Here is a 20,961-nt window from a genome sequence, read left to right on the forward strand (position 1 = left end):
TTCCTATATTTTGTCTAAATTAATAAGATTACATTCATTTACCTTTTAGTCTCCCAATCAACTAAGGCTCTACTTGATTAAACAGTGTGGAAAGGTTCTGCGCAGTCTGAAAGTCATATTTAAACTAGCAGTTAAAGTGAGGCAGTTGTCTGATTTAGAACTAATAGTCACACACAGCCCTGTGCTTCTTGGAGTAAGGGCAGGATAAAATCTGGTATTTGCCGTTTTCTTTAGATTGCTTAGGAAGCAGAAGATCATTTTATAAATTATTACCCAAAAGAATAATAGGTATCCTTGGGATTAGAAGAACTTTTTAAATTCCTAGAAGACAGCTGTCTGTCTGGATAGGAATCCATGCTAGATCAGGCCAGTGGGCCATCTAATCCCGCATCCTGCTTCATTCACATAGTGGTCGACCAGATGTCTACAGGTGAGGTCCAGAGAATCCATTGTTGCATGAGATGTAGTCATAAAATACAGTTTTAAGTGGTTCTGCTTGCTTTTCCTTCTCTCCTACTTTTGCTATGTCAAATCAAAGTCTGACTTCCACTGAAATGGGTTTTGTCCTGGAGAAGACAATTACAGGAGAAGATAGCAAAAAGTCCCAAGGCATTTTGAACTGTCTTGCCAGATAGTTTGTCATCCAGAGCTTTGCAAAAATATCTTGTAACTGTACCCTTGAAGAGTATAAGAAGCCACCTTAGTCACTGGAGAAAGTGAAGGGTGTGAGTGCTTGAAGAAGCTTTTAAAAAACAAGATGACAGGATTTTATGTTTAACCCTAATCAACAACAGTACTTAAGGCAAAAAACAATAGGTTAGCTGATGCACCCTTGTAAGTAGCCACTTGCCTGTTTGCATGGGGTGAATAAGAATTGTCCTCAATTGGAGGAGTCCTCATTCTCCATTCTAGCTTGAAAGAATTGTTCTTTAAAGTTGAACAGCTGTATATTTAGCTGTTTCTGTTCCAAGGAGGAGGAAAATCAAACTGGGGGACTTACTTAACACCAGGCTTCATTCTGAAAGGATTCACTCCCTAAAACTGCAGCTCAAAGGCAGAAAGGAAAAAAACAATGGCATGCCCAGTTCCTGGCCCACCCATTCATCCGTTGGATAGGAGCTTATGGTTGCTTCTCCTGTTTTATCCTGCTGACAACCCTATGGGATATGTTAGGCTGCATGAGAAAGGTTATCCGTAGCATTTCATGGCTGGGAAGGGATTTGAACCTGGGCCTCTCTGGTCCTAGTCTAATACTCTAGCCTTTTGATAAATCTGTAATGTAAACTTCATTATCTAACACTTCTCAGTTTGCATGCTCTCCTGACATTGGCTGCTGTTAAAAATAGGCCATTTACCAAAACTTGGTGTGCAGTGTACACAATTCAGATTGGATTTGCATATGACTTTTAGGAGTGCCATGGAATAGTACCACCTCTGTCCAATATTTTGCATTATTGTAGCAGAGGTAGTTCTGTGTATCCCACTCTTGAAGCCACTTTTCATATAATGATAGTGTGATTTACTTGAAGATTGTCACTCCTGATTATGTTGTTTATGGCAGTTGTGTTTTGTTTAGTAAGAACTAGGTCAGATATTTAGGGATTCTGGTAGGAATTTTTTTTGCCCTGTGTCAATGTTATTCTTAAATAACTTTCCTAAATCTAAAGGATTTATTATTTTAGATAGCTGATGTAGCATAATGGCTAAGAGATTGGGAACTCTAACTCTTGCCTCTGCTATGAACTTACAAGGATACTTTAGGCAAGTCAGTCTTTCACTTTAGTGCCCCCCATCTGCAATACAGAAATGGTAATACTGACCTACTTAACACATCTGTCATAATTATGTGAAGCATTTTAAAAACTGAAAGCTCTCTATATAGCTGTTACTGTAGGTGGCACAGGTTCCACTGTTGATTGCATGGTGCCTTTAAAATCTTAGAAAAAAATGAAGTTTTATCACTGGGGTTACCTAGCTGTTCAGAACTGTATTCATAATCCAGTTGTTTCTCAGGAATGAGGAAATAAAGATGACTGTTGGTCACTAGAAGTCAGAGAACAAAGCAGATGTAAGAAGGACCTGTATTGATCCTGTTAAGTAGTGTAGCTAAGTAAAGAAAAATTGCAGATATTAAAACTGCATATTGCAGCCTCTCAGATATGGTAAGTCTGGATAACAACTAGTTTGGAGTGTGTGTCTGTGTGTGTGTAAAATAAGGCGTTGAGGTTACTGCCTTCTAATGCATCTGATGGTATGATACCATCTTCCTTGTATTTGCCCCCTCCCTTTTCTCTCCCTTCCCCCATGCTGTGATAGTTTAAATGGTATGTGCTTTCCTGCTACTTCTGGAAAATTTGAAACTGATAAGCTGAAGAGATTGTTGCTTCACAGTGGGCCTTGTGTATCGATACTTCCACTCTTTCTATGAAGTAAGGAAGAAGGGTGCAAAGAGATTATATATTGTAAGTCTATTCAACAGATTAATCTGCCCATCTTTAAACTAAATTTAATTTGCAAAATCTCAGTAAAGAAATTGCTTTTGAAATAACTTACAATTTAATTGACAGACTGTCATTCCTTATTAGGAAAGAAGCATTTTGATTTTTTTGTCTTTCTTTTTTATATTAAGTACGCTATTTAAAGAAAGGAGATTTGGGTTCTAATACCTGTTTAGCTCTGATGCTCACAGGGACATCCAAGAGCATCAAGTATTTTAGGCTGGGCTTGTCGATAACCAGTTGCCTGATCACCTTGGCAAGTAAAAATTGATCTTCTGGTGACTGGGGAGGGAAGCTTTATAAAAGTTTATTATTTCTTCTAGCACCGATAATGTATATATATAGGAAGACTGATGAAAATTGTTTTGGGCTAGTGACTTCTATGGACTTATTTCCAAACCTGTCTTATCCCAGACTACCTCACAGGATTCTTGTGAGAGTAAAATGGGATACGCTATTGATGATGCCCTGAGCTGGTCTGAGGAGAAGGGATTCAGCAAAAATTAAAGTAGTAAATTCCACCTGATACTGGTTAATACTGGTCCTCAGAGATCTGTTAGCTAAATCTTTATTTGATCAGTTGACAGATTTAGAAGTGATTGTCAAACTGGTCTTTACTAAAGTTGAAGACAAACCTATAGATCTTGTGTAGTAGCCTTTGTTGTGGCCACAGTCACTGGCACAAGCTAGCATCTTGGTGGATGGGCTGAAAGTTCCTGATAGCAACAAACAATAATGCTTATACAACCTCAAAACACTAAACTGTTTAGCGAGGGGGAGGTCAGACATCCAGCTTTTCTTGCTCCTTTGTACATTCCTTATCCTCCCCTTTAGGATTGGTTCATGAGAGCTGGAAGTGACGACTCCAGTGATGAGAGTTGGCCTAGGACTGACAGTTGCTGTCCCTACATATGTTAGGACTTTAATTTTGCTCCCAACATAGGCAAGGGATCTGAGGAATCACCTTTTGTGTGCCCAAGGGACACTTAGATTCCAGCAGCCTCCCATGCTGCTGATAGTAGTCAGCGGCATGGGAGTCAAAAACAGTTTGATATGGCATGGGGACCAACTGCTTGGAGGTGAAGCTTCATGTGCAGGCCCACTTAGGTATGCAACAGCACGTCTTTGGATTCTTAGTCAAGGTTTTGAGCCACAACATATTTGTACAGCAGATAGCCACTTACAGATTTGCTTCCATGTGACAGACAGAAAAACGTTTATAAATTGAGGGAGAATTAATTCAAGCCATCAGTGTGCCACAGATGATTTAGTTATGTGTACAAGTGGCTATGATATGATTTGATTTAATTCTGGACTCCCCCCTCCCCCCGTTGAAAAGTATTTGATTTTAGTGGGCTGTTTAAGCTGCTTGCTTACTAAAGATACAGAAATTAACCCGTTTTGTGGAGACAGGCTGGAATGCCTGGAAAGGATACTTTCTGTACTTAATGTTTGGAGATACTTTTAGTATGATCAGCAGAGTCATTCCTAGAACTGTTCTATAGGTAAGGATCTGTGGAGCAGCTTGTGACAGGCTAGAAAACTGACTACTAGCTTGTAGTGTAGACAAGAATGCAGTCATTGTAAAAGATGGAAGGCTTGACACTCAGAGCTGTTACAGAACAGTGCTTGTTGTGTATCCTCTGGGTATGCCCTTAGCGGGGGTTGTGTGCCTTGTCCCCCTCTGCCATAGCAAACAACCATTCCCCCAGTAGTTTCCTCAGGGATACAACATCACATTGTGATCTTCCACTGTAGCTGCTTAGCTATTCTGTGTTTGAACACAGACATTAGCTGCACATTTTATGGACCAGTGTTTACAAGTTAAGGGGTGGGGGGAGAGGGGGAGTCCTACATTACAAGTCTGTTAATATCTTAGAACACTTTTGACGGAGTAACTGACAGTTGTGTAACACCAGAGACAAGTTCATTTCAATCTTGCTTACTCTCCATCCTCCCTGTTGTCTTACTAATATATGTTAAATTTACAGAACCAAGAATACATGCCCAGGATCACTTAACAGGCAGAGCAGAACAATTTTGTGTTAAATAATGATTTTGAGTGGAGGATCTTCCCTGAGAACTTTAAAAAGCCCCTTATTGAATCAGACCAAAAATCCCAGCCATCCACAATAGCTTAGCTGAAGGTTTCCCCCCATTTTCAGTTGGAAACTAGGGGTGGGGGCTCACAAAACTGTTCCCAAGAGAGGATTCGGTTTCGTTTTCTCAGCCATGCCGGACGCTCCTCTCGGCTGGTCCGGGAGGAAACGACCGGGCACCCTGACCGGGCGGCTGATCCGCAAGGATTAGCCCCCAGGACTCCCAGGGAGGGAGCCAGGGTCCGGGACGCGGCGGGAAGAACTCCCCGAAATCAATGCGGGGGGGGGGGAATTGCCCGTTTGTCCCTATGGAGGCCGGCAGATGTGCGCGGCGCCTCGAGTGCCGCCGGGCAACGAGAAACGGCAAGTAAAAGAAACAGGCGGAAGCCTGTAAACAAGCGAATCCCTTCTGTTCTACAAGCGTTTGTGAAGGAGAGGTTGATCTGAAGAAGACTCGCTCTTCCCCTTCGTTGAGTTCCAGAATTTTGTTGGCGCCCCCCCCCCCCAAAATGGCAGCAAAGAAGCAAAGTCCCGCTCTCGGTAAGTCAATCTCGGCTACCTTGCAGAAGGGGGAGTCGCTCGAAGAGTTGGTACGCAGGGCGGTGGTGGAAGCTATAAAACCCTTTGTTGACAAGCTGAACGAAACTGATCAAAGGGTGGGCTTAATTGAAAGCGAGGTGAAAACCATTAAGGCAGCAGCGGGGGGGGCAGAAAAGTCTGCTCTGGAAAGTGCGTCACTTGTGAAGGCTACAAAAAAGGAGCTGAAGTTGGTGGAGAACCAGCTGATCGGGCTACAGGTGGAACGAACGCAGACAATTTTGCGTCTCCAAAACGTGAAAGAGGAGGAAAATGAGGATCTGTGGGATTTGGTCTCGGAACTACTGGCGATACCCGCGAGGACGACTAAAGAAGAGGTCAAAAGCGCCATTTTGGAGGTCCGTCGGGCTTCTTCAAAATATGCAACAAAGCGACAGTTGCCTCGTGAGATCATTATTGACTTTTCATCTAAAAAGATTCGGGACACCATCCTATATAACTCATACAATGCGGATTTGGACTTTATGGGTTTGAAAGTCAAGATTTTGAAGGACGTTCCATTTCTAGTCCGGAAACGGCGTTTTAAATATAAAAAGTTTGCAGCACTTCTGAGGGACCATGGAATAAAGTACAAATGGTTATTCCCGGAAGGAATATGGTTCAGATATAAAGATCAGGCCTATAAGATATTATCAGAAGATCAACTAAAGGATTTTGAGAATAAAAACCCAGAACTCTGCTGCACCAAGAACGAAGAAAAGGAGGAGCCGGAGGGGGGGGGGAGGAGAGCATCGCAACAGCAGTTGCACAGAGAGAATTGCGTCCGGGACCTAGAAGGGGGAGGAAAGTTTAATCAGAATTTGAAATGTTTATTCTCTGTATGATTAACCACTCCATCATTATTCTATGGAGCTACTTTTGTATTATGACAGTATGAAGGGAAACATTGAAGTGTAGTGTTTAGTGTTTGTAGCTCATTCCCCCCCTTTTCTTTTTCCACCCCCCTTTGTCCCTTCCCTCTCCCCTTTCCTTGTGATAGTCTTGTGTAGTGTTTTGTAGCTATGAAAAATAAAAAATTTATTCACAAAACTGTTCCCAAGAAAAAGCAGCCTACTGTGAGAGATGCTTATGTTTACATTCCTTTGGCTTGAAATGCAGGCTAGCAGCTTTGAAAGTGTACTCTAAATGTGGTGAGCATTGCAGCTGTCAGATTTTTCTTTGGCTCAGATGGTAAATCTGAGCAGAAGAATCCCCCCTCCCTTATTCCCCACCCCAGTGTATTTGCCTTGTTGCTGTGGTGCATTGAGGTGGTGACATGAGGCATCTAAGAGGAGAGGGAATGCTTGCAGTGTCTCCCTCTATTTTTCTTTATTTTCCTCCCCCCTTCTCCACACACGCATTCCAGGTTTTATAGTTCCCTTCATGTCCTGACACTTATCAGACTTTGTGGCCTACCCTTCCCAGAGTGTACCATGTGGGAACAATGAAAGGGAGAGGGGAAAAAATGGAAGGTGATACTTAAGTATCTTCCTTCCTGTTAGCTGCCTCATCTTGTGTCACCATTGTTCCCCATAAACAGAGCAGATAAGTTGAGGTGGAATAGGAGGAGGAATTTGAGGGGTGCCTAGAACTGCCTGGCACTCTTGACGACATCTTTGTGTGTGCCATTTTAGCTTTGTTTGTTCAAGCTAGAATCCAAGGTGATTGCAGCCTCAGCCATTTGGCAGCAGGGGGAAAGTACAGTCATACAGGCGGGTAAGTAGACAAAAAAAGTTCATTGTTATGGTGTCAGTGCAGTCCCATATGGGAAATGTGCATGTGCAGGCCAGTCATTGATGTTCTGTACCTCTTACCTATTCTTTTTGCATGCTCTCCCACCCCGTGTGCCTATAAAAGGACAGGTGAGTGACTCCCTCTCTGTTTTTCTTTTGCCTCCACTGAAGGAAGACATGCCTTCTGCTGCTCCTTATTTCCATTGTCCAGATCCGAACTGGGGCCATTGGCTCCATGTCATCCGAAGCCCTCTTCAAAAAATGCTCCCATTACGGGACAGAGATGGCCCAATCTGATGGCCACAAATCCCTATTCTACTTGGGTGAAGGCTGCAATGCCTTGAGGTGTTCCATGTGCAAGCAGTTCATGATGAAAGCACACCATAACAGGGCACCATGACTCTCCGAAGGAGAGTTGGAAGCCCCCCTCACCGCTGCTTCCTGGCAACAACCCCAGAGACAGTGGGGCAAATCTCGAAGAAGCCGCAGCTGCGGCCACTCATATTGCGAAGAGACTGGAAGCACAAAAGGCGCTATTCCTCCCTGAGCAAAGGAAACATGGCAGCCATTTCTGGCCTCGCAAATGAGGGCAACATTGCAAGCCAGCTGGGAGGCGGCTACGGAGTGGATTTCTCCACATCCTTAAGCCAGTCTAATGGCGTAAGACCCAGTGTGGGGCAGCCAAGCTGGTCCGAGATTCAACAATCATTCGTGCCTCCACAGCCCATGGTGAACAAAGGGGGGCTCCTCATGAGTAATGCGATGGGATCGAGTCCCGTGGTAGTACCTCAGGGATTCCTAAATGTCGTTAGACAGATTTTTTTAAAAAAGCCTTGTATGGTGGACAGCTATGACCAGCCTTCTGCAAGGAAAGCAACACTGCATTCCAGCAGTGGAACAGGTTCCACGGACACCAGTATGTCCGGATGGGGAGCTGCACTAGAAGATCCACCGGTGCAAGGTCGATAGTCCAGCAGTGAGATGAGACCCTCTCTCAACCTACTGATCTTCGGGCAATTTATCTAGCCCTACTACACTTCAGGCCACAAATACTAGACGAACACGTTCTAATCAGAACAGACAGCAACCAATTTCACCAGGTGCTTCCATCCCGAGACCAAAGTAACCGATGTGTTGACATCACAGTGGCCAAGCATTCTGCTGTTTGCCTTCCAACCACTCCAATTCTCCTGAAGCAAATCAGGAAGATAAGGAACAAAAACAAACAAACAAAAGCAGAAATCATACTGGTAGCACTCTACTGCCCTCAGCTCCCACAGCTCTCTGCTCATCATCAGCTGTCAACACTTCCACCACTGACTTCTCCAATATCTCTGCATATGCTCCAGTGATGCCAAGTTCCGCGTCCACACCTGGAATAGCTACATTTAACTGCATAGAGAGTGAGCGAGACTCAGCTAGGTTATTCTCAAGAAATAACCAACATGTGACTGGCCTCTAGGAGACAGTCCACTAACAGGATATAAAATGCATCATAAAAAGCCTTCACAGGAGATGCAAAAGAGAAAGGGGTTAATGTCATGAAACCCAAAACCAGATCTATTCTATACTTCCCACAGGTCGGTCATGCAAGCGGTCTCAGAGCCTCAATCTTAAGATGTCAGGTCACAGTCTTAACAAGAGTACTGCCATGGTACTAGAGTCTGAGTCTGTCCAGACACCTCACATATGTAGCCCCTGTAGTGATACTCTGAAGGATTCGCCACAGGTTCACCAATTTCTGACTTGGAAAATGCATACAGTTCTGTATGCTGTTACCGGACACCCCTTTGAGAGCCTGTCAAGGAAATTCCTCTTATGTGCTTGAGGACTTTGTTCCTCTGCAGTTACATCTGCAAGAAGGGTATTGGAATGGGTGCCCTTTTAATTAGCTTGAGCTATGTATATTACACAATGACAAAGTGGTCCTGAGAACAGATTCCACCTTCATACCAAAAGTGATCTCTCCCACAGATCACTGGAATTATGTCTACTATCAGTTGACCAAATACTTTTCATCCCAAAGAAGAAATGTGGCATACTCTGGACATAAGACTTATTCTAAAAGCATTTCTTTATAGATCAGAGCAAATCTTGAAAACAGCTTCCTTATTTATCTCTATATCCTTACTGAATAAAGGAATGAGAATGTCTAAATCTGCCATTAGCAGTAACTTCAAGGCATGCATTCAAGGCGTGCAGGACACAAAATTCAAAAACTAGACATACCAGCTAGGATTACTACTCACTCAATATGAAGTGCTGCACCAGCGCAGCATTTGCCAGACATGCTACAGTTAAGAGATTTGCAAGGCAGCTACTTGGTCGTCTGTATCTACCTTTGTTAAACACTATAATCTGATCACTTACAACTCAGCTGATGTAGCATTTGGTAGAAGAGTATTACAACATATCTTATGACCAGATGACAATGATCCACCCAGAAAATAGGGACACTGCTCTGGGAGGTCCCATCAAGATGTCCTCCACCTCAGATGGAGAAAGGGAAGGTTAGCAGCACACTCTCTGGTAAATGAACGCTTGTATGTATATTTCGGATTTTTTTTTAGTACTATGCAGATAGCCCATACGGTATATTCTTCTCTGTATTTGGGACTGTCCTACCCAAATGCTCCTTTACCATATTTAAGTTTTTTTAAACCATTCCATGATATAGGAGAGCGTTTATGCTTGCAAGATTAAACTCTATTTCTCCCCAAGTAATGCAAGGTTGAACAGACCATTGGATACTCACCATGAAGGGTCCTTCTCCTCTGAGGAAAGGAGGACATCTTGATGGGTGATTCCCACCCTCTAGGCAGGAAGGCAGGAACAGGTTTTCTACTTCCTGTCTTCCTAGTGGGAGTCACCCTTTCTTTCAGTTTTGGCAACTCCGAAAGCAGTTATAGTGTCATAATTATGAATATGACAATCTAGAATTGAATAACAAGGAGAAAGGTGAGAACAAACACATTAAAGGGAAACACATCAGGACAGGAAGTAAGTTTGTCAAGCAGAAGAGAGTGAAAAGGCAATGACTTCGGGAGGGGCAAGATGTCCTCTTTTCCTCAGAGGAGAAGGACCCTTCATGGTGAGTATCCAATGGTCCATTCTCACTGACTCTCTGCTGTTAAGCCCTTAACAGTTGGGGTCCAATCTCCATTAATTTCCTCCATGGGGTAACATATAGATCAGATTTTAATAGACACACCCATTATCTTCTATAGCAAATAAAATTTTCAACCAGAGGCCAAATGCTATTACCCAAGCCTGCACTTCAAAAGATTGCAGGCCCAATTCTGCCCTTGGAGAGCCATTAGCCACACAACTTGGGACCCCTGTGATTTTCCTCAAAAATGATAGCAAAAGGAAATCTAATGTCTCTTTACAAGCCTTAGTCCATATTGGAGCTCTGTAGCAGCAGGGACTATCTTAATTATAGAAAACGTTTATAGAGAAACGTTACAGAAAAAAGTATTAAAGCCTTTGCTGCAACCAAGACCACATTCTTACGGTGGGACCTCCAAGCCAAATTAGCTTGAAAATAAACTCCTAGGTAACAAAAACAAGTTACTTGCTCTATAGGTTTCCTGTTAACTTAATTCTATTGTAACAGAATCCCTACAGGGAAAAGGCCTGCAAAAGGTCTCAGGTCATTCAGCTGTCCTTGATGGAGAAGGAAGCTTGACGTACTAAGCCATAATGCATATGCTTCCACAGCTTTTGCCTTCTGCATAGGCAACTATGAGGCCATTATCGCTCCTTATCAGTTTTTCCTTTGGGAAAAATTGGGCCCGTATGTAGATCTCAGCTAGCAGAGGTTAGCTAAGATTCTCCATGCAGAAGCCCTCGGGCTTTTTAAACAGCAAACCAATATGGGCAGGTACATTGAATATTGTACATCTAGAGCCATAGCTTCAGCCATAGTCATGTGTAGACGTTCATGGCTTAGAACTACATCTCTGGCTCTTCACCACAGAATAAGAGTGGAGGACCTACTTTTGGAGAGTTCTGACCTGTTTTCCTCCACAACTGAGGAGGCTTTTTTTTTTTTAAAGGTAAGGTGATGGACAAATCATTGGCCATTATACTTTATCTCAACCCACTTAGACAGGATTCTGCCCTGAATTATTGCTTCTACAAGAAGTTTCATAGGTATGGCTGTCGCAAATCCATACTTCCTCCAGAAGTTCTCAACCTTCCCATTCCTCTTCCTCCCAGTCTCACAGGAGGTATTTTAGATCAGTCGGGCTCTAATAAACAGAACTTTCGATAGTACACCTTGCCTCTTCTCTTAGGCATCATATTTCCTGCCCTACACGTCGGGAGACTCATAACTCATAATGAATTCTCTCAGTCATCTCTCAATGCTATTGTCAAGTTCATAACAACTCAACTAAACATTCTGCCCCTCATGAACCCCCTTCTCTCCCTCTCTTGCTTATAGCAGAAGTGGAGTCCTTGTTGTCCAAGGGAGCCATAGAAGAAATTTCACCTACTTCTTCCAACATCATTTTCTCCCATTACTTCATCATAAACAAGAAGTCAGGTGGCTCCCTCCCATGTTAGACCTTTGTTCTCTAAACTGGTTCACCCTTCAGAGTTGAAATGAGCCATGTTTAAACAAAAATGTTAATCAGAAGCATTAGTGTTACATATGTACATGCATGGGAATGCAGAAAAATCACACCATCCCAATAATCTTATCTTTAATTTAAAAGCCACTCCCAGTTTTCTGTGTCTCATGGCTGTGAAAGGTATACTTTCCACACAAAGTGTGGAGAAAGCATGGCAAAATTTCAGGAGCTGGGCAAGGTTTCTGTTGGACACGTCATAGTTTTTTTGATTTGCTGATTAGTTGTAGTAAGAACTGCAGAATAATGAGAGAAATAGTGCATATTAGCTTAATTTGCGTAGTGAATCTGGATCAGAGGATTCAGTATTTTCGGGAAGCCTCTTGGCACAGAGTTTGTTATGATTTTAGGAAAACCCATGCACATCTCTGATTAGTGTGGCTTTCCTGGGTTTGTTACGGTTGCAGTCTTTCTAGTCTCTCTTTGAACTCTCTCCTTAAAAGGAAGCAAGAATTTTTATTGTCATCCCACGCTGTACCTGCTCTTGCATGCACTTAACCAGCCCTTTCAGTTCAAGAACAGCCCAAGTCGAATTGGTTATTAACATTAGCAGAGCTAGTTCTTTTCCTGTTTACAGTTGGCTGTGTCTTCCCATTGGTGACGTTTACCCTTTTCTAGTTATAGAAAAGAAAGTTATTAGGCCACTCCTGCCAGAAATCTGCAGTGTAGGTGCACCACTGTGCTTTCTAAACCAAATAGCACATATTTTCCAGATATTTGGGGGGTCTCTTCACTACTTTATTTTCTGAATGCCTAATGCTCAGTTTTTACCATTGTGCTGTGTATGTTTATATGTGCAAGAGGAAGACATGCAAATTCTTTATTTGCTATTGGCTTGTTCAAATCCACTCGTCACTGACGGAGTCACTTTGGCACCTTAACACTGTTAGTTCAGGCAGAAGATATTTCAGTAGTTAAAACTGAAACACTTTTTTCAGGTTGTATTGTGCAAAAGAAGCTTAGCCTTCATGTTGAGCTCATCTGGGCCATAGGGATATCTTATTGTATTATGCATGTGAAAAAAGGTTAATCCATGTAACCTAAGTCCTAGATACCTCGATTTAACTGGCAGGTGGCACTGTGTCAGAAGCTGTGCTGATGTGATTTATAAATCTCCATGTTAGGAGTGCTTATACAAAGCTGTACTGAGAACAAAAGCTTTGGAGGATGGTTCTTTTTAGTATATGTGGGAGAAATAGTCATGTCTGGAAACTTGCACTAAAAAAAAGTTGCAAAAGCAGAGTTCAGAACCCCAGCAACAGTTCATTCAGTAGTACAATTAGTGTGCCTAGTGATTTACATAGTAATGTCAGCAGAAGAAAGGTCTTTGCTCCCAAAGGCTTGCAGTCTAAATGTGGGTGGAAGGTGATAACAAAGATGGGATGGAAGTGAGAGACTAGGGCAACAAGAGCCATGACCTGGATTGGTAGATTGAATCGACAAAAACATATTTCAGTCGCTGGTGCTATAAGTTAAAGGCATTTTTTAAAGCTTATTTTGGTTCTGGGGCGTTACTTTTTACACATAGTGAAAACATGTTTAAAAGGACCTTCCCTTCTAACAAGGAGTGTTAGCTTTAGTTGCATGGTTTTCAACATCTGAAAAAGGTACATGTTGAAGTTTTAATGATAAGCAAATTTAAGTTGGTTTATTTTGTTAAAATTTGTATGACCAATCAATTAAATTCATTATGGATTGATGGCCTTCAGGTAAATGCTTGGGCTTATAGTTTTAAGTACAATATATGTTGTTCAGCATTTCATCATTCTCAGTATTATGGAGATTTGGGGTATGAAGAACTTGCATATCTCCCACCTTCAATTTGATCAGCAACATTGGCGGATAAGCATAAATACAGCAAGTTTAAAGTTGTGCCTTGTGGACTACCTAAGTACAGCATGCCAAGCACCTAGAAGAGCCACCCTGCCTGCTGTTTGCAAGTGATATTGCTTATTCTAGATAGAATGCTTGCCCAAGCCTTATCCTCAGGCCATAAGGTTCCTGGTTCAAGTTCTGGTTGATCTTATAGGGATGATTTTACTTATTGGCAATAAAACGTAAGCGATTTGATGTGTACATGCAGTGCACTGCTAGGTTACACATCTTTGGTACTAAGGTGTTATACATGGCTGCATTAAGATGACAACGCAACTGAGTGAATGTTTGGTATCTTTAACTTTAATTTTTCCACACTTTGTGGGGACAGTTTTCAGTGTAACAAGATGAACAGCGTGTTATTCTGTTAATTGCTAAAAACATTAGGAAGAGTTACCTTGCTGGCTTAATAAACAGGTTAATAGATTAATCTAGGCAAAGATTTATGAACAGAATTTAAGGGAAAGCTGTTCTTTTACAGAATTCTGTATCTCTCTTGTCTCCCATTCAGGGCTTATTCCCTTGTGGATTCCAGCCAAGTGTCTACGTTCCTAATTTCCATTCTCCTCATAGTTTACGGCAGCTTCAGGTAAGAATATTTTGTTCTGTCTCTCATTTTTATTTGACCCTTCCTCCAAGTTCAGAGCAGCATGCCTGGCTCTTCTTTCTTTCATTTTATCATCACAGTGGCATTTATAAGCTAGGTTAGGCTAAGAAAGAATGACAGACTCAAGGACACCCGCTTGGAGATTTGAATCCAGGCCTACCTACTGCTTATCTGAGGCACTAACTCTTGATATATTGGCATTCATTGCTTGCATGTATACTTGCAATTTAAAATACCTATCATCAGCTGAACATGTATATAGTACAACTGTCACTTTGATATTGGTATTGTTTTTTTTCCAAGTATGTGCATGTAGAAAGAAGAAGGGGTAAAGATTGATACTCCTTTTTAAGTTTGGCATTAAAACTTGAAGCATGAAAACTTGCTTGCCAGTTACCATTGTCTCAATAGCTATGTAAGCTGGAACTTGTTTAGCTCTTATCTGGAACATTTAAAGTAGTTTGAGACAGTAGAATGAGATGGTTTTGAATATGTACAGAAATATTAGGGGCAAAACATTCATAGATGCATACTTTCCTAAAATTAAAATAATCCCATCTGTATATGTTTACTTTTCTCTTTTGGAGAACATTTTCTTTTTATAGTTAGTGTTTTTCTTTCCATCCTTGAAAGAGCAGTGTGTCTGAAATATATTGGATAATTTTTGGAAAATCCATATTCTGTGGCATACTTGTTTGTTTGTTCTTGTTTTCCTGTGATTTAAAAAAAAGTATATGCTGCCTTTCTGTTCTAGTGGGGGTATTCAAAGTAGCCAAAGATTGGCACAACTCTTCTGTTTCTGACTCTTTGAATTTGTTTGGCAGTTCTTAGGGCCTGGAGTCCAACACTGAATCACCATAGAAGACTTCGATGCTCTGAGTAATTGTTCAATATACAGTCAGTTTGAAATAGAAGTTGAAAGTTTTGCTGCTAGCACAGTTACAGGGTAACACAAAGTTACGCAAAATTAACCTAAGTATAACATCCTACAATATAAAAGGCAAACCATATTGGTGATGACTCACTTTTTATCCCAGTGCAGGCGCACTCACATGCCCCTCTGCAGGGATAAAAGGTGAGTCCTGGGCAACACGGCTTGCCTCTGAGTCCTCAAGGAGGCCACTGCAGCCAGCAGCATCAGGGCCTTAGGAGGGCCATGCCACCCCCCCACACACACGCACCTCCACCCCCACCCCCGCTTATCTAGTCAGCATGGGAAAAGGTGGGGAATATGCCTTCCAGGGCACGCTCCCTGGTGGCGCGGCACACTCCCACATGCCACAGTAGGCAAATTTCGGCCCCAGATGGGCTGATTAGGCCCGCTGCAGAGCACAGGAGCACTCCAGGGCCCCTTCTGCCACACCAGCAGTGGCCTGATTCAGTCGGGATCGGGCCCAATTCGGCTCACTGCAGAGCGCAGGAGCACTCCAGGGCCTGTTGCACTGCCCCATCAACGCTCCCAGGCTCCACAGCGGCCCGATTTGGGCCGAATCTGGCTTGATTTGAGCTTGATTTGGCCTGTTGCAGACCACAGGAGTGCTCCCTGGGCATCACGTGATCTGCACAATGAAATCGCGTCTTGGAAGTGATGTCATTGAATTTCCTGGGAGTGCACGTGCTTTGCATGTGTGCAAGGACAACCCAAAGGTGAGTTCCAGGTCTTCCAGCCAGAAGATAAGGGGATCTGGCAACCCTATGTCTGTGCCAGGCCTCTGAGTGGCTGCGGAGGTGGCAGGGAAGCCCGGTGTGGCGGTGCAGCCCTCCCAAGGCTCCTCAGCATCCACGGAGGCGGCAGAGAGGCCTGGCATGGTGGCGCGGCCCTCCCAAGGCCCCACATTGGGGGCCTGCCAAATCAGTTTTCTAGAGTCTGTTATATTTTTCCACACAACAGGTTCTATTGCTAGTCTTGTTAAATTTGGTTAATGAATGCTATTCATGAACCTTTAGGGGTGCAGCTCTAAATAGCATACTTCATTCCTCATTTTCTAAGACCAGCAAAATTCCATCTTCACTTTAAGCCCACATTTGCGATGGGGAGGCCAAATGTAAAGGAAGAACTGGCTCTTCTAGTACAAAGGAGTCATAATATGGGAATAAACGTATCTCCATATCTGGGAGTAAAGAGTGCTTCTCTTTGTTTCAGGATTTAATTAATTCAAAATTAATTTAGTTAATTCAAAATCTTTCAGAATAGGTGGGATGCATACCTGTTAATAATGCTCTTTGAATGATGATCTGTGCAGTTACTTGGGGGTGGGGGTGGGGTCAGTGCCTGCACAAGGCAGTGTTTGGAACATTCTAGAGCCTTAAAATTAGTACTAGCAGCCTCACCTCTTGAAGAGAGTAAGACTGCTGCACGTAAGGGATGGGTTGGGTGCTATTCCACTTGGTTCTTCCCTAGGCTGTGGTAGTAGACACAAGGACTACCATTTGTTGCAGGAAAAGATAATGAGTTCGGCTGCATCTCAGTGGCAGTGCACAGAGGGTCTCAGGTTGAGACCTTGGCATCTGTTAAATAGGTTAGGTGATGGAGAGGACCTTTACAGGAGATCCTTGAGAGCATCTGTCAGTCAGAATAGATAGTACTGACTGATAGACCAGTGATCTGGCTAATAGTTTCAGAGATGCATAGCCATGTTGGGCTGCAGCAGAAGAGCTATACTCTTTCAAGAGTCAAACTCTTTTCATCAGATATGATCACTCAGGTATCTGAAGAAGAGAGCTGAACTCTTGAAAGCTTATAGCCTGGAAAATCTTGTTTGTGTTTATGGTGCTACTGGACTCAGATCTTGGTCTGACTAAGTAGAAGATAGCGTCATATCTTGGGTGACTTTTGAGACAACCAGTCAAAGAGAATCAGTTCTAGGTAAAGAACCTTTTTGTCATCTTTGTCTTCTGCGTAGGAATACTAACAAGCTAGCTTACAAGTAAGTGAAAAGGAAAGAAATCTTGTGGCATCTTAAATACTAATACATTATAGAATAATTATGGGATGGAGCCCACTTCTTCAGGTGAATTCTCAGTAAGAAAGATTTTTATACACATGGAGAAGAAACTAAAAAAAATGGGGAGCAGTGGATTAAAAAGACATGGCCTTTATCTCGGTATGCACGCCTATGGCACAGTGACTGACAGATGCTACAGGCTGAGCCAGGTATCTGCCCTACAGAGCTCCACTATCAAGATATATCCCAAGAAGCTCAAGGAGATTGGCAAGGTTTTTTTGGAGTGTACTGTGATTGTAGGCAGAGGAGGTTGCTTCATCATCTCGTAACCCAAAATGACTGGAGCTGTGACCCAGTGTGCCAGACTCTGGGAGGTCATTGAACAGCACTTTTTTGTTGCACTGTAGCATGCATAGATTTATTCAGAAAGATCCCGCCCACCTATAGAAAAGCAGGGCTCTTTGACTGTCCAATGACTGAAAAATAAGTTTTGTGTTGTTGGAGATGTTAGGGAGAATACAATTAGTGTTGGGGACGTTAAATATTAAAACAAACAATAAGGGTTTGTTTACCACTTAAATATTGTTGTAAATGTTTAAATATTTTTGCAAGGCTCAGGAAACAGCTAAAGGGTGACCTATGCATTCCAGAATAGTCTGGGCCTGCAGAACATGTTTTCTTTTGCTAGCTTTACCATTAATTTTCTGACCCCTGGAGCATGTTAACATATTGGGAAAAATTAACAGAACAGTAGCAGCGATGATAATATGCGTGTGGAATAGATTATGAGCTGGTTAATGTTTAAACAATAATCTTTGATAATTTAAATGGTTGCTTTATTAAATGAAATTCATATTCCTAGGAAGTATGAGGTCCAATCTGCTGACAGCCATGGGCAGGAAGGTCATGTCAGAATGAAATAAGGCCTGTGCTAGGAATAACTTAAGGAAAGGACTGAAAATAAAATACCCAATATAATAATGCTCTTGCTTAGATCTGTGGTGTGGCTGCAGTTGGAATACTGTGTACAGTGGAAAAGGGATAGAAAAGAGAAACCAAAATGCTGAAGTGGTTGGAATACTTTCATTAAAAGGAAATGCTAAAGAAAAAAGATAAAAAGGGGGAGAACTATGATAGAGGATCATAGAAGCGTGCATGGTATGAAGAAAGTTTGTAGAGAAAACTTTCTTCCTTTCTATATTGCTGGAACTTGGAGGTACCCTATATATGATTCTTACTCTTTAAATTCTGTCTGAGGCAGCTGACACTATAAAATAAAAAAGTAAATAGTTTTAAAATGATTAACATTTAATATGTAATAATTTAAATGTGGGTCATTAATTCATGATTTAAAAGAATAGCACTACTTCATAAAATGTATAATTAACATGGAATTCACTGCTGCACAGTGCAGTGACGGCCGCTACCTTAAATGGCTTTAACAGGGGATTAGGCAGAATCATGGAGGATATGTCACTCCGTGCTCAGAGTCCGTTTCTTGATGAGCAGCTGCAGAAGGAGGCTCTTGTGTCTGTGCCCAACTTTGTAGACTTCCAGGAACATTTGATTGGCTACTGTTGGGAGCAGGACGAACCTTGGTCTGATCCATCAGGAGGACGTTTTCTTATGTTCTTATGACTTAACCTATTAATGGAAAGGAATAATGGTCTGACAAGAACTTACTGATTTAGCTGATGTTATGTCACAAAGAAGGCAAATTCGATAGAAAGCAAAGTTCAGATGCGGCTAGTGGATCATATGGCTTGCCCATTTGTTCTGCAAGAACCAGCTGGAGACTCCATGTCAAGATGGAAGAGGAAGCCAGATGAGTGAATATTGATTAGTCCTTTCTGTATTTTTTAAAACAAGGGCCTGAAAGACACAGGCAACATGTTGTCAGAAGGTGGTCATAGCCAAGTAATTTTTAAAAGAGGAGGAAAATAATCTAGAACGTAAAGTACAAAGCAAAATTGTAAATCCGAGGAACAGACTCTGCTGATTGTACATAAGCAAGATAATTTCCTCAAACAAGAAAGTCATGTAAAGGACATCCTAGCATTCGTTGAGACCTCCTGGAATGCAACTGACACCACTAATAAGGGCAAAATTCTAGGCTGTGAGGTCCATTGCTAATTTCTGGAAACAGAATTATTGTCTATATGTAGTATTTTTTAAGTAGCTAATAACAGCTCTTATTCTATGTTCTTGAGTAAAGAGATTTCTGAGAGCAGCTCACCAGGGACAAACACATTCACTGCTCTGAATGAAAGTCTGTTTGCTCATGGGAAATTGTTTTGTAACCCACAATTGCCGCAGAGAAGGGCTTTCATCTGAGGAGATTGTTCTAGGGCTTGGGAAGATATATTAGAGCTTGTTTAACAGTAGTTGTAGCAATTGTAGATTGAATTGCTGGTATGGTAGCAAATATCAAGTGGCAAATGAACAGAGGCAGTAATTTTAAAAAGTTGCAGATCAAGCCATTGAGTATCTGCCAGAACAATTATACTAGAAAAATTATCATTTTAATTCTGTACTGAGAAATTAGAAAGGACATGCTTATTGTTATTGTTAAATATCAAGAGTATTGTTAACATATAGGAAAGTTGTTCCAGAAATATTGGGACAATGTTACCAATGGTGAACAATAAGGATAAGTATGTCCTTTCTGACTCTCCCATGTGGAATTAAAATCGGGGAGGGAGGGAGTGTAAGGAACGGCCTCCAGCAGATTGTTAGTTCATGGGCCCTATTATTTCCTAGAGTGTAGACTTGGCCTTGGAATTCCAGAGGCCAGGTTTACCCCATCAGAAATAATGGCCCTAAGGGCCAATGCAGTGCTGGCCCTTGTGGGCACGCCAAACAATGGGCTTATAGGCCTAGCCTCCAGGGTCTTACTTCATGTAGTTAGATGTTGGCCTTGGATTTGTTCTGTCCACTTCAGCTTATACCCTCTGTCATCCATCTGCTTTCTGTTGGAGACCCTTTGTTTCCTGGAATATAGTTGATATTTTAGCCTGAGCATGTGAGAATTAAAGATAATGAACTAACTTCCAGGATAGCAAACCCAATTTGCTTTTGGATATGCAAGAGCTGGGGAAGGCCTTAACAATAATGAACTTTTTGAAATCATATCAATATTGTACTTATGATCTGATGTCTCTCTTAGATCTAACATGCAGGAGGTTGTCCTGGCTTGGCTAGGGTTTGGACATGGGGTAGAGATACTCATCTGTGCTGGCTAAGATGGAGGCCTCTGTGCATATGCCTTGCAGTGTTCCTTTGACTGTTGAACATGTAGTACTTGGAGTCTTTTTACATATCCAAGTATCTGATTTGTACCTTGTGGTTCTCCCTCTGAGGCAGGAGGACATCTTGGGTGTTTCCTTTTGCCCAATCAGGGAGGCAGGAAGTTGAATTTTCTTTTTTCTTCCTCTTCCTGTTGGTGCCTGGAACACCCTGCTTTCCAGTTCTTTCCTGCCTCCAGGGAGAGCAGTCGCTTAGACAGATCCTCTGTCTATCTTCTCTTATCTGATCTATATTCCTTCTCTGACTCTATTCCTCTCCTCCCTTATATCTCTCAGTCTCTCTCCTTATTATCTTATCTTCTGTCTATCAAGTCCTTTACTCCCTCTGATCTTCACTTGAAGTCATCCACAATGGACCCTGGAGACTCAGAGGAGAGCTTTATGGATGCCGAAGGCGAAGCTTCAGCAGCAGCGATCCCGGCCGACGAGACAACTGGTCTACCCGGTACCGTCCTGCCCCTCGGGCTGGAACGGTTTCCCGGCACCTTTCCGGCCGGCGAGCCGTGTAAATCGTCCAAGAAGCATCGGAGACCAGCGCTGGAGCCGGGAACCGCTTCGCGCCATTCTGCAGAGTCCGAAAATGGCGCCAAAAGAGATGCCGCGGAAAGAGCGGGAAAAGCCGGCGAAGCTCGCGTCTTTTCCCGCGCGGCTCCTAAAGACGTGCTTGCCAACCTCCCGCCGGGAGAAAT

General features: G+C 42.5%; 1 protein-coding gene across 1 annotated transcript in view; it reads left to right on the forward strand.

Annotated features, from left to right (window-relative positions):
* SPPL3 (signal peptide peptidase like 3) overlaps positions 1-20,961 on the forward strand; it is a 69,694-nt gene that overhangs the window by 22,718 nt on the left and 26,015 nt on the right. Inside the window, exon 2 of the mRNA XM_054996321.1 lies at positions 13,927-14,004. Within this exon, the coding sequence (XP_054852296.1) occupies positions 13,927-14,004 (78 nt within the window). The remainder of the gene's footprint in view (positions 1-13,926; positions 14,005-20,961) is intronic.

The sequence above is a fragment of the Eublepharis macularius genome, chromosome 13 (genome assembly GCF_028583425.1).
Source record: "Eublepharis macularius isolate TG4126 chromosome 13, MPM_Emac_v1.0, whole genome shotgun sequence".
Lineage (NCBI taxonomy): Eukaryota > Metazoa > Chordata > Lepidosauria > Squamata > Eublepharidae > Eublepharis > Eublepharis macularius.